The sequence below is a fragment of the Salminus brasiliensis genome, chromosome 9 (assembly GCF_030463535.1).
Source record: "Salminus brasiliensis chromosome 9, fSalBra1.hap2, whole genome shotgun sequence".
Taxonomy (NCBI): Eukaryota; Metazoa; Chordata; class Actinopteri; order Characiformes; family Bryconidae; genus Salminus; species Salminus brasiliensis.
The window spans coordinates 30878413-30891732 of NC_132886.1; the positions used below are offsets into that span (position 1 = coordinate 30878413).

A 13320-nucleotide genomic window follows, 5' to 3' on the forward strand; every position below is an offset into this window, starting at 1 on the left:
TGTACATGTTGGAAATATCATATATTCTAATGTTGAGATTTGAGCTCCTATGTTGTGAATGCTAATTAAGAACAACTCACCTCAGTCAGATTAGTGTGAGTGCAGGGTGCTCTTACAGTTAGTCTATCTGTGCTCTTTCCTCACAGAACTTCAACAGTGAGCTTTTTTTTCTACAGCGAACTCTAATATCAGTTCAGTGCCCACCATTAGAGACATGGACGGTACCATAAACACACCAGGTAAGACCTCCAGAGGAAAGCCCTGACCAAGGAAAGGCAGTTATCTGTAAAGCTGAAGCCTGAGTTAGAAAGTTTTCTCTCTGGTCTTAATGGGCTTCACTGGAGATGAGGCCTTTAGCAGTCCTGCACCTGCGGTCATAAAAACTGTCCATTGCTGAAGCAGTGAGGAAGTCCTGAGCTCTGTGAGGAGGTTTCCTCACTTCAGGTGCTCTTCTTTGCAGATGGTTGTGTTGAACTGAAGTGGAGTTATTTCATTCCAGTCGGTGCAGGCCTGGAAAACGTGGACAGCGTCTGCTACGCCAACTCCGTTCTCCAGTGCCTTACCTATACACCTCCCCTGGCCAACTACCTGCTGGGTGGAGAACACTCCAGAACGTGTAGGTCCAGCATTCTGATCTGTTTCTCGAACTAAGCGTCACACGTTCAGCTGAACTCTGAACAAACCTCTGACCCTTCTTCCTCCACAGGTCAGGAGCGATTCTGCATGATGTGCACGATGGAGGAGCATGTCTGGCAGGTGTTGGCCAACCCAGGCTGCGTGGTTCAGCCTGACGCTGTGCTCAGCCAGCTGAACTGTGAGTGAAGGAGCTCTGAACTCTGAGCTGATTAAAGGCTCTTTAGTGTCTCAGCCAATCTTATGAGTGTGCATCACTGCTACAGTGACCGGGGAGCAGTTCAGACTTGGGGTCGCAGAGGACGCTCATAAGTTCCTGAAGGCCACTGTGGAGGCCATGGAGCAGAGCTGCAGGTGCGTCCATTCTCATGAGACTCGGTGTAACATAACTGTAACACAGAAGGCTGGACTCTAAACGGCTATTCTGACCTGCTTATACTGTCCCATTCTCCTCAGCCTCAACGGACAGAGAGTGGACGCCTCTGTCCTCTTTGAAGGCCGCCTCCAGGCTACAAGTGAGTCTCACACACAAACACGCACATGTTGTGAAGTCCTCTGAGTTCCTAGCTCTTCTTAACTCTTCAAATTCCAAGATATGAGTCTTTTAATGGCAACATTGTGCTCAGTCTTCTTCATTCCCTCTTTTATGCTTTAATCACTGCTCTTCTGTATCGTTTTACAGCCACGTGTCAGAGCTGCGGCACAAGGTCTAATGACGTGAGGTCCTACAAGGACATCACTCTGAGCATTGAGGTATTCCACACTTGCTTAAACTCATCTGTATTCGTTCAGAGTGAATTCACATCAGAGATATTAGATTTCGGAGTTCTTCCTCTCTGTCTTGCAGGACGTTGACAGTGTCCGCCAGGCTCTCAGGCGGCACTTCCAGTCCCGTACAAAGTCTGGCTATAGATGCTGGAAGTATGTCTGCACACAGAGCACAGCGTCAGCATGGTTTCTTCACTTGAGTCAGAATGAACAAGCTTCTGCTGTCGTGTTCGACTCACTCAGATCTCTCCTTGTGCTCGCAGATGTCAGAGGACCTGTCAGGTCTCCAAAGACATGGCGCTTCAGGACCTGTCCAACGTGCTGGTCCTCAGACTGAAGCGTGTTGACAGGCGCAGGAGGAAAAACACAAAGGTAAATGCTGCAGTGCTTTAAACTGTACTGTATCTCTTGAACGCTGCAGTTGTTGATGTTTACAGCAGTGAAATTTAAAAGCTCTTCAAATGACCTGAGGAATTTCCTCCTCTTCTTCTTTGTGCAGTACGTGAGGTACCCAGAGGTCCTGAATATGAGGCCCTTCATGGCCCATCCCAGCGGAGCACCGGAGCTATACCATTTGTATGGGGTGCTGGTCCACTCTGGCTGCTCCGCCGACAATGGACACTTCTTTAGCCACGTCAAGGTCACACACCACCCTGCACTTATCCACAACACACTACCTGACTACCTGCTCTGCTTACACACCTAAACACCCAGAACAACACTGACCTTTTGGACCATCATCTGTTTTTTCAGGCCAGCGATGGACGTTGGTATAAGATGGATGACGAGTCGGTGTCCAGTAGTGAAAGCTTCCTGAAGCAGAAAGCATATCTGCTCTTCTACATCAGGTGACTGTCTGATTTCAGTTATTATGGAGGGATTTTGTGGGTTCAGTCCCTGGTTATGGATTCATTCGGTTGATCTAATGAAAGTAAATGAAGGGCAGATCATGCTGGCTCTGCGACGACTCTTAAAGAACTACTTTGACCTTCATGATCTGCAGGTCACCAAACCCAGCACAGAAGCGTGACCGTGATGAAGATGTCCAGGAGAGCTCTTCGGCTCGGAAACGAGCTCGGAATGGAGCCACACAGAGCTCATCCAGACTGAGGCGAGCTCGGACTGTATAGGTCCATGAGAGCTCATCAGAACAGAAAATAGCTCAGACTATGGCCTTACAACAGGGCTCATCCAGACGAAAACAGGACCGCCACGAGAGCTCATCCACATAGAGAGAGCTCAGAATGGGGGCACTCAGGAGAGCTTATCCTGACTCACATGGGCTCGGACTGTGTAGGTCCAAAAGAGTTCATCCGGCTAAGGGGGCGTCCAGAAGAGCACATATGGAGCAAAGTGATCCCAGACAGTGGATGTTCTGGAGAGCGGATGTGTGATGGAGAGCTCATCCATTCAAAATATGGATGGACCAGTTCGTAGCAGTGTGGGGACATGTCCAAACGAGCACAGAAAGGGGGGCTACCATAAGAGCTCATCCACAGAGACGAGCTTGGACCTGTAATAAACAGTATCATTTTGACCACGGCCTCCATGTTTCTTACCATCACATTTTCTTACCACCTATCCACCAGAAGCTAAAACTAGCCCATAATATTAAATATACAGTACATATCAAACAATCTCTATAGTCTCTATATCAGCTCATATTACTAATGAACACTTTATGCCTTTGTGAAACGGTCTCTTAAAATAATATAAGACCAGTTTAAGAACCGTCAGGATATGGCTTTATGCTGCATATCAAGAACGTTGACTATGTAGCTTTTCCATGAAGCAGTGTTTGTTAGCATAGTTGGCCTAGCATCTCCTACTGTAAACTAAGAAAGCACACATCAAACTCGGACCAGAGCAAGCACTGCTGTGTATGATCCATTTGTATCAGCAGTGTCACTGCAGTGCTGAGGATGACCCACAACCCAATTACTCTCTGCTCTGTGGTGGTCAGTCACTTGGAGCTGAAAGGAGATGGACTACAGTCTGGAATTACAGAACCACTAAGGGGGAAGTGGAGCTGATCTAATGGACAATGAGTGCAGAAACAAGGAGGTGGTTTTAATGAAATGGCTGCTCGGTGAATAAATCAGGTACTGATGTCGGATGAACTCATCCCAAAGATAATGTCAATCCCAAGAGGCTGTGGAGTTCAACTCCGCTCTACAGAATAACACACACCACCCCAATCAACATTATAAAAGATAGCTTAAGGACAGAATTCCTTCTTTAAACAGACTGGACTGTTTTTATGGAGGCTCGCAAACAGCTGGGCATGAAGAACCCATCATATCTGAGAAGATCAGCCAGAGAACAACTGCAATTAGTTTCAGAAAGTAAAAGCTGAGCAAAATTTTCCATTGGAGTATTAGAATTCACTGTTTATCACCCTTCCTTTATTTCCATCTCTCCCTATCCTCTTCTGATGTGTAGAGGATATAAGACTATCCTAACCCTAAACCTAACTCCAGCCTCTTAGCCTATAGCAACCCTAAACATAACTCCCAAGCCTAATGTTCTCCTATCCCTAGCTACAAGCCTTAAGCCTATACCAACCCTAATCCCAGCTCCAAAGTCTAAGGTTCTCCTATCCCTAGCTCCAAGCCTTAAGCCTATACCAACCCTAATCCCAGCTCCAAAGTCTAAGGTTCTCCTATCCCTAGCTCCAAGCCATAAACCTATACCAACCCTAATCCCAGCTTCAAAGTCTAAGGTTCTCCTATTCCTAGCTCCAAGCCTTTAGCCTATACCCACCCTAAATCTAACTCCAATATCTAAGGCTCTCCTACCCCTTAACCAATCTGCAACCCCTCACTCATCCATGTCTTAATGGCCCTCTCTTGTTATGCTGACGTATTAAGAGCTCCTTGCGCTAGAACTAAGTGGCCGAACCAAACTACTGAAAAACAATCCTACACCATGATCCCCCCTCCACCAAACTTTACACTTGGCAGGATGCAGTCACACAAGTACCGTTCTCCTGGCAACCGCCATACCCAGACTTGTCCTTTGGACTGCCAGACGGAGAAGTGTGATTCATCACTCCAGAGAACATGTCTCCACTGCTCTAGAGTCCAGTGGCGGCATGCTCTACACCACTGCACCCGATGCTTTGCATTGCGCTTGGTAAGGCTTGGATGCAGCTGCTCGGTCATGGAAACCCATTCCATGAAGCTCTCTATGCATTGTTCTTGAGGGAATCTGAAGGCCACATGGAATTTGGATGTCTGCAGCGATTGACTTTGCAGAAAGTTGGCAACCTCTGTGCACAATGCATCCCAGCATCCGCTAAACCTGCTGTTATTTTACATGGCATAGAATTGCTGTCGTTCCCAATCGCTTCTACTTTGTTATAATACCACAGACAGTTCACAGTTTAATATTTAGTAGCGAGGAAATTTCACAACTGGACTTGTTGCCCAGGTGGCATCCTATCACTGTACCATGCTGGAATTCACTGAGCTCCTGAAAGCAACCCATTCTTTCACAAATGTTTGTAGAAGCAGTCTGCATGCCTAGGTGTTTGGTTTTACACACCTGTGGCCATGGAATTGAGTGTAACACCTGAATTCAATGATTTGGTTGGGTCCATTCACTCACTGTTTTTTTTTGTTGTTTTTTTTTTTTTTTTTTAATGAAGGGTTTTCTTTGGTGTCTATTTTTTTCACATAACTACAAACACCAATCAACCATAACATTCACACCACTTACAGAAAAAATGAGAAAGCATTAATTACCTTCACCTACAGTGGCATCTTTTAAGGGGTGGGATATATTACGCAGAAAGTGAACAGTCAGTTCTTGAAGGTTAGGTGTTAAAAGGAACGAAAAATGGACAAGCATTAAAACAAATCTGCTCAGTACTTACCAAAAGTGATCCAGAAAGAACAGCCGATGGCGTCATGGGCGCCCAAGGCTCATGGAGGCCCCTCTTCACAACTTACAGAACTCAGAAAGCTGACGGAAAGATACTGGGCCCATTTGCGATACGCAGTCTTCACCTATATGCAGTTGGAGGTTCAGCGTCAATGCGGTTCATTGCATTAAATACAAACCAAAGCTTTAACAGATTCAGAGTTTTTAACAGATTAAAAACTGTACAATTATAAAACATTTAAAGCCCATTTTATAAATGTAGGGAGTAGAAGTGAAAGGAATTAAGTGACAGAAATACTCAAGTATAGTTTATCATGCACTCCAGTGCGACATCACTACAGAGCTCACATCATGGTTGCATTAAAAGGTAAAATCCTTTACCTAAAGACTTAAAACACCAAAAAGCTGGGTTTCTAATGTCCCTGTCCAGAAATAGAAGGATGCTCACGGTCAGTAGATTTCTGAAATTGTGTGTTCATAGGAGCTGTAGGCTCTCTTTGATATCAGATGCATTACCATACTCACATAAAACACTTAAATAGTACATTAACAGGCAGTAAATACTTTGTTACTTGCCACATCTGCCTACTCCCCAGCTTCTGCTCCTAACCCTAACCATAGTTACTGCAAAGGATTAAGTCTGGGTCAACTTCATGAAATCTTTATCTGAGTTGCTCAGTAACATGAGTAAATTAATGCAAAATTGTCCAGTAGGTGAGTGGCACAGCTCCAGGGGCCTGGGATTGTGGGATCTATCCATTGCTGTTCACTGTCTGTGACAAGTTTGGTGTATTCTTATCGTGTCCATGTGGGTTTCCTCTAGGTTCTGTGGCTCCCAAAAACTCCCTGCCCAGAGGGTATTCCTGCCTTGTGACCAATGAGCCTGGGTAGGTTCTAGACCCAACACAATACTGGTCAGAAAGAAAAAGATATGATGATGAATGCATAGATAACCAATAGGACTGCTCTTTTTCCTTTCTGCATTTAACAGAATTTTAGGCGCACGTGATCTGGAAAACAGAAAAACTCTACTTTGTGAAATACCCCACTTGCAAAACAATACTGCAGAGGCAAAATGCGGTTGAAGAATGAATCTTTACAGCCCTTCATACTTACACTTTTTCAATAGTGACTGGAACGACACTATAGTATTACATATAAACAAGTAAGACACATTGGAGTATATTCTGAATCAGTTACTTTAGAAAAGACATCAGTCGCTGATAAATAAAAGAATGATTTAATAGATTATTTCCTTGTTTCAAAAGCCTTTTTTTGTTTTTACACAAAGTACTTCAATAGTCCCAACATACATCAGCAGCGCTGCCTGCTCTGCAACAGTGCAAGATAGTCAGTCATGTGACTATCAAACCACAAACCCTCCTACAACCAAGCGCCGGCTACACACCGGCAGCCTGCAAACCCAAAAATGAGAGGAAATATTAGGATAGGCACAATGAGCGGTTCTAAAAAAATTAAAAATTAAATATATAGCACATTTCTATCTGTGACAAGCATAAACTTGATGCAGATGAAAATGACAACAGTGAAGGGAAAAAAAAAATTGCAGCCTTCAAACAACCCTAGAGTCCAGATATCCCAGAAGCAATAGACACTGGCGCTGGTGTGCTAGTGCAAGAATATGTGTATGAGTGTGTGTGTGTGTGTGTGTTTGTGTGTGTCAAGTCAAACTACCCATCAACGGCGGTACACCCCGAACGCGACGAAACTAAAGAAAATGGTGATGCCCACTAGAGAGGCAGTGGCAGGTGCAGTGAAGAACTGGCGGTACTGGAACTGGAAGTACCACAGCACAGACAGCATGAGCACAAACAGTGGAACCATCAGGCTGCCCACGTTCAGTGCCACGTGCACCTGGTCCGCGGCACGGGTGCCTGCCGGCATTGCCCGGGTGGCGTGCTGCGAGATGTGGCAGTGCAGGACGCAGTTATCGGCCAGGTTCAGAGAGGACAGGGTCTGGGTGTCGTCCTGGAGGAGCTGGCCCTGGTAGATCAGCCGCACCTGGTGTTCCTGGCCAGCAAAGTAGGTCCTACATGAATAAGCATGCGTGCACACAAACACACACACACACACACACACAGTTGCAGGTCAGAGTGGGATACAAAAAAATTATGAAAACACACATACACTTAATACACACCATGATGACTGACCAACATGTTAAAAAGGTGATCTTTCATCTATTTGGACTATTTGGACTGCCCCCCTTCACTTTAGACAGAGGAGGGAAGTTGTTCTTACATTTGATACCACATTGATATTCTTTACCAGATTTTATGTTGAGTTGCAAGGAGCGTAAACAAATTAACTGGACTTTTGCACTGATTACTCATAAAATGAGATTTGGTCATTCTCCAAGTCATTATTCTAGTCTAATGCATTGTAGCTAAACTAAAAACACAAACAGTTGTACTGTACATGTTCATTGAGCACATCAAGTAAATATCCACAGTGCAGGCTATAAAAAGTAAGTGAAACTTTCCAAGAGCTAATTGGTAAATGATGTTTCAGGAGATGAGACTGGAAGTGTGAGTTCCACAGGTGCTTTGTTCAGAAGACCTCAGAATACACATTACAGAGATGCATGAAGTTAGAATGGCTAGAAAAGCTTTGCTACAGACATCAATCCATGGTTAGAAAAACTACAAATGGAGAAAATTCAGACCACCTAGATTACTCAATGCTTCCAGGAAAATGTTCTATTGACAGATGAGACAAAAGTGGATAGTTTCAGCAACACTGATTATCAAAATAATCAAAACCTTTTACAGATGAATGTAAGGGCAACAGTCCAGGACCACAAGCGGAAAAGACAATCATCCAAAATACACATGCAAAGTAAATCAAGTAAAGAATGTCTGAAATGAAGATGATTTGCATTTTGGAATGGCAAAATATTTGCTTTCAGCTAAATATTCCAAAGTAAAGTAAAGTAGCAAAGTATATCATTATTATCACCCAACTACCTTTTAATGTAGCCAATGGTGTCCTCTGGGTTGACCTGCGCTACTCGCTCCGTGTCATTCAGGAACTTCAGCCTCAGCACCATGTTTCTCTCTGTGTCGTTGGGCATGTCTTCAGAAGGGGTGGGTTGTGTTGAGCTTGAGGCACTAGCTGGTGGCTGCGTGGTAAGTGAAGGCCCTGCTGCCTCTCGGTGTCTCAGACCATCCGCGCCCAGCAGGCCTCCATCTACTCCATCCTCTGAGCCGTGGCCATCGTCCCGTCTCTCAGCCTCAGCCTCAGCCTCAGCCTTCCCGTCCTCCCTCAGGCCATGGGATGGCGAGGTGATGTCACTGGTGGGGAGAGGCTCCTGGCTCTCGTCCTCTGAAGAGGGAGCAGCGGATGCCGGGCTGGAAGAGAGGAGGTGCTCTGGAGGCTCGGCGGTGTGCGTGGAGATCCAGGCCAGGACAAGGACCAGCACCAGGAACACCACTCCAAAGAGCAGAGTGACCTCGTCACCCACGCCCTCTATCAGAGCCATCCTGGACTGCTGTGTCCTGGGACTAAGGCAACGTCAAACTAGGCACCTACAGGATAGAGAACAGAAAAAAAACAAAAAAAAAAACAACAGAACTTTACTGTACAACTGACAAGCACTCATAGATTTAACTGAATATCCAGACTTGTGATCATATAGAAACTCTAGAAACATATAGAAAATGTAACCATAGAGTAGCGCCACATTTTCAATAGAGGGAGTGAGGCAGTAAACATGGGCACTGCTTTATTTATTTATTTTTTTTGGTTGCACAAATTAAAAGCTCTACTCATGTCTTGATCTGGGTCAGCATTTTTTGCAGCTAATCTTCTAAAGCGAGACAAATGGCTGCATGTGGTTTAACCTCTAAACATTAATCAGGCTTTTTGAGGAGGACGCTTAAGCTATTTTCTGCTTATGATTAACTTCCATGAGTGTTTTAAGGATACACTCACTCAGGATAGGGTGGGTGACATGGCAAAAAATGTCCTTTTCAAATCCAGTGGGTTGGGCCAATCCTGACATATTTGGATGGATTGATTATCGGCTTTTCAGCCCAATCCACCTCCGATCCTTTATTTCTACCATAAACGGTCACAGCCTGCCGCAGGGAGAGATGTTTATAGAAGATAACAAAAGCACTTTAAACTCTGAAATGTGGAACTGCTTTACAGAGTGGAAAACTTATAAATTGTAGTGGCAGACTTTTTACTGTTTAAACCGGCCTCTTTTTCTGCTTGATTATGGTTAGTAGTAGCATGAGCGACTCGCTGCCAAAAAAAATATTCACTGCTGCAAAGTCTGGACTAGCAAGTCACAACTGGTTAAACACCATAGTTAACTGCGCTCCCAAAACCAAAAGGCTGTTCCATTTTATAATTTTAAAAAGAATCTAAAGCAATATAAAACAACATATAATATAATATATATATAGATCATATAAATGTTAAGAAGTAACAAAACAACATGCATCACTATATTTAGTTTTGCTAAGGTTTTGCAAAAGAGGTTGAAATTACAATAACATCGTAACTGAGAACAATAACATTGTTATACAGATATGATCAGTAGTTAAAGAACACTGACCAGCTGCATGTTCCACTGCAAAAAACATAATTTTAGACAGTTCAATAGGAAGTTAACAGTGAAGAAACATGTTTAAAATGGCATTACTTGCACGACAAAAATGCGATGTGGCTCCTGGTTCATAGCTCGCAGCCGCAAAGAGAATGCATCGTATATGCAGTTATCATTTTACGAGTGCACATGCAACTCAGATACTTTAAACTCTCCTTTGCCTTTCTGCCTGGCGCTGCCATATGTAGAGTGTGACTCATTAGCCTGTGAGGCATTCGTTTTCATCTTTCTTTATTCTTGATTTCTTATGGTTGAAACTACTGAAAACCAGGTATTTCACTGATATTCTGGCTTTGAACATCTTATTTTAATGGCATCAGAAATCATGGCGGATTGGAGGACGATGTGCCTGCATTTTTGAACATACTAATGTTTACACACTACAGTCTGTCTACAAACTACCTAACTACCTTATGAAGTATCTCGGGGGTGAGTATGCAGCACTAGATGGAACAAACGTTCACTTGCACGAATGAAATGAAAAGAAACCTAGGTTTTTTTGTTGTACTAAACTCGAACCAAACTATGAACCGTGAGGTCCAAACCACCGTGGGAACCGTGGCTTTTGTGTACCATTACACCCTTGGTACTGTGAAGAATATTTTTCCCATATTGCTTTCTCACACTGATATTTTTCCCTCGGGAAGGTTGAATTAATGCTTTGTATGTTTAAATACAGCCTAATTGGAAACACTCCTAATGCAAATGTCATTCTTTTTTCATTCTATGTGGTGTGTGCTATTTTATTCCATGTGGTGCTCAGCGTTTAGAGCCCCGGGCTATTGATGACAGGGTTGTGGGTTCGTTACCCAGGCTCGGCACGCTGCCACTGTTGGGCCCTTGAGCAAGGTCCTTCACCCTCCCTGCTCCCCGAGCGCCGCAGTAATGGCTGCCCATCGCTCGGGGTACATGTGCTCACAGCAGAAGCCAAAATCCATCTGTGTCTTGTCTTGTCAATTTATATTTATTTACAGCATTTAGCTGACGCTCTTATCCAGAGCGAATTACAAAACTTACATTTTGGGAGTCTTGCCCAAGGACTCTAATTGGTGTAGTGCAGCACAGTCACCCAGACCGGAAACCGAACACCAGTCTCCAACATATTGTGGTAGTGCAGTGGCAGGTAGTGGTGTTATCGGTTGCACCACACCAACCACCAATTTATTATATAATTGTATTTATTTTGCTCTTTTACATAAAATGTTTTCAGTTTTATTCCCACTATGTAAAAATATGATCTAAGCAAGTTTACACTGCACTGTATAATCGATTATTGGATAAGAGCATCTGCTAAATGTCTCACAGGTAAATGTAATTACAGGCTGCACAGACCTCAGAATTAAACAGACTGTAACTTGCTTTAATGTCTATCCAAAATAAATAAAAGGCCCTTTTTCCCCCCACACTGTACTAAACCTGTACTGAACTGTGATGTCCAAACCGTGGTGAGAACCAAGCTGTGACTTCTGTGTCCTGTTACACCGCTAATAACGAAATAAACCAATGCTCATTAGGTACTGGTTACTGTTAAAATGACACAAATACCAAAAATGCACTGTTGTTGTTTACAGACCTTATAATGGGTCTAAATCATCAGTACAGTAGGGTTCATTGGCTTTACCAATACTAATATATTTCTAAAGAATGATCAACGGTGCCCAGAACAATCCACGATACACTCAGAAAAGTGTACAGCCATGCAACCCATCACCACAATGAAAATAATTGTTAAAGGTTAGGTTAAAGGTGCACGTATTTGTCACTGTACACCGTACAGCGAAATGTGTCCTCCGCATTTAACCCATCTGGTAGTGAACACACACTCACACACACACACATGTGTTAGGGGCAGTGAGTACACACACACCCAGAGCGGTGGGCAGCCAACTCCAGCGCCCGGGGAGCAGAGAGGGTAAAGGGCCTTGCTCAAGGGCCCAACAGTGGCAGCTTGCCGAGCCCGGGAATCGAACCCACAACCCTGTTATCGACAGCCCAGAGCTCTAACCGCTGAGCCACCACTGCCCCCATCACCATCACGCAAACACCTTACACCTTCATTCTTGTTGATTTCCAATGCGATGACGATGTGAATCTGGCTGTTGTTCTTGACATTGTGTCAAAATTTCATGATGAATGGACCAATAGAAATGCTCCAAAATAACCTGGAGTAAAACCTTATAACTGACTTCAAGGTTTTTCCTCCTCCTGTAAACTTGACATTTTGGAGATTTGGAGGTTTTTGCATAACAGTGACAATATTATTACAATATTTACCACCCATAACCCAAGCATAGCTATGAACTGCTGAATATTAAAACCACCCAAATCACCACCACACAGCTAACAGCTTTGCACACATATGGTAGAGAGAGTTGCCTAAGCCCCTTATGGTTACAGATAAGGCACGTTAACTGTTACAGGCAAGTTAGCTAGCTAAAGGTTGTCGTCCTCGGTTCCCATCTAAACCACCGAGTCCTGGGTTATCAGCACAGTTAACGAAACAGACCAACGGACGAGAAATGACAACTTATAAAACAAACGAGCTAGTCAGATAACGAGCCGCTACTAAACGACTTTCTATTGAGGACAGCAACCTTATTTAGTCCAACCTGGACTTTTTTAAACATCCATTAATCTTCGTTTTGCCCATCCTCGAGGGCCTGGCTATTTCAGGCTGGCGGTTACAGGTTATATAGCCAGCTAGTTAGCTAGCTATGAAGTCACGAACCTGAACAGGTGAGCTAACCCAGCGGCCGCTGGACAAGAGCACAACTGTTCAGAGCTAGCGAGCTTAGCAAGCACAACTCCCAACACTGAGATGGATCTTCAGCTCGAGTCGATAAATGCGGGATTTCAACAGATAGAACAAAGATATTACCATAAAAGATTTCGTCTCGAGGCGCCGAGCAAATACTTACTATTGACATATTACACCGCATGATGGTACATGATTTGTTCCGCGTTACTTTTATATTTGCTTTTAGCTTGCGGGCAGACTGGCCGCATCAACACCAACCGATCTTTTCCGGTGGACAGAACGCACTTCACGCGACAAAATAAAAGTCCTACCTCGCAGAAAACGCGCCGTATCCAAGCCTTTTAATTTAGCTATTTAATTTGACAAATGAATTGAAATGGCGCTCAGACCTGCTGCATACATTAGCAGTTTAACTGTGACTGTTAACGTTAACATTTTATCCAGAAACCTCCTGAAAAGTTCAGCGTCCATATTTAAATTCTACCTCATGTAGCTAGCTAAATGTAGCTAGCTAGCTAGCTCGCCTCCAGAGGTTTCAGAGGTTGTCAAAAATAAAAATAAAAACACATGGGGGTGATAATTATTTTTTACTTTCTAAATCTTGAATTTACTAGATGTTGTCTTTGGATTTGGATTAATG

The 13320-nt window shown here is 43.8% G+C and overlaps 2 protein-coding genes across 2 annotated transcripts; one reads left to right on the top strand and one right to left on the bottom strand.

The window, feature by feature from the left end:
* The first annotated feature begins 214 nt into the window (after window positions 1-214).
* On the top strand, window positions 215-2531 carry LOC140562775 (ubiquitin carboxyl-terminal hydrolase 42-like). The gene is made up of 11 exons (XM_072688634.1): window positions 215-239; window positions 461-616; window positions 707-814; window positions 900-987; window positions 1090-1148; window positions 1316-1386; window positions 1481-1554; window positions 1665-1773; window positions 1901-2041; window positions 2155-2249; window positions 2405-2531. The coding sequence occupies exons 1-11, from the start codon at window positions 215-217 to the stop codon at window positions 2529-2531; spliced, it is 1053 nt and encodes a 350-aa protein (XP_072544735.1).
* A 3979-nt stretch (window positions 2532-6510) lies between these two features.
* Window positions 6511-12943, bottom strand: tmub1 (transmembrane and ubiquitin-like domain containing 1). Its single transcript, XM_072686929.1, has 3 exons — window positions 12841-12943; window positions 8274-8834; window positions 6511-7336 (listed from the first exon to the last, which is right to left on the bottom strand). Exons 2-3 carry the CDS (start codon window positions 8786-8788, stop codon window positions 6985-6987), a joined length of 867 nt encoding a protein of 288 aa, XP_072543030.1. The 5' UTR covers window positions 8789-8834; window positions 12841-12943; the 3' UTR covers window positions 6511-6984.
* Between the last annotated feature and the right edge of the window lie 377 nt (window positions 12944-13320).

Excerpts from the sequence above, each read along its gene's own strand:
- tmub1 (XM_072686929.1), bottom strand. The coding sequence starts at position 8,788 with ATGGCTCTGATAGAGGGCGTGGGTGACGAGGTCACTCTGCTCTTTGGA. Across the intron at positions 7,337-8,273 it reads ACCATTGGCTACATTAAAAG|GACCTACTTTGCTGGCCAGG; the intron begins GTAGTTGGGTGA and ends TTATTCATGTAG.
- LOC140562775 (XM_072688634.1), top strand. The coding sequence starts at position 215 with ATGGACGGTACCATAAACACACCAG. Across the intron at positions 617-706 it reads TGGAGAACACTCCAGAACGT|GTCAGGAGCGATTCTGCATG; the intron begins GTAGGTCCAGCA and ends CTTCCTCCACAG. Across the intron at positions 1,555-1,664 it reads TCTGGCTATAGATGCTGGAA|ATGTCAGAGGACCTGTCAGG; the intron begins GTATGTCTGCAC and ends TTGTGCTCGCAG.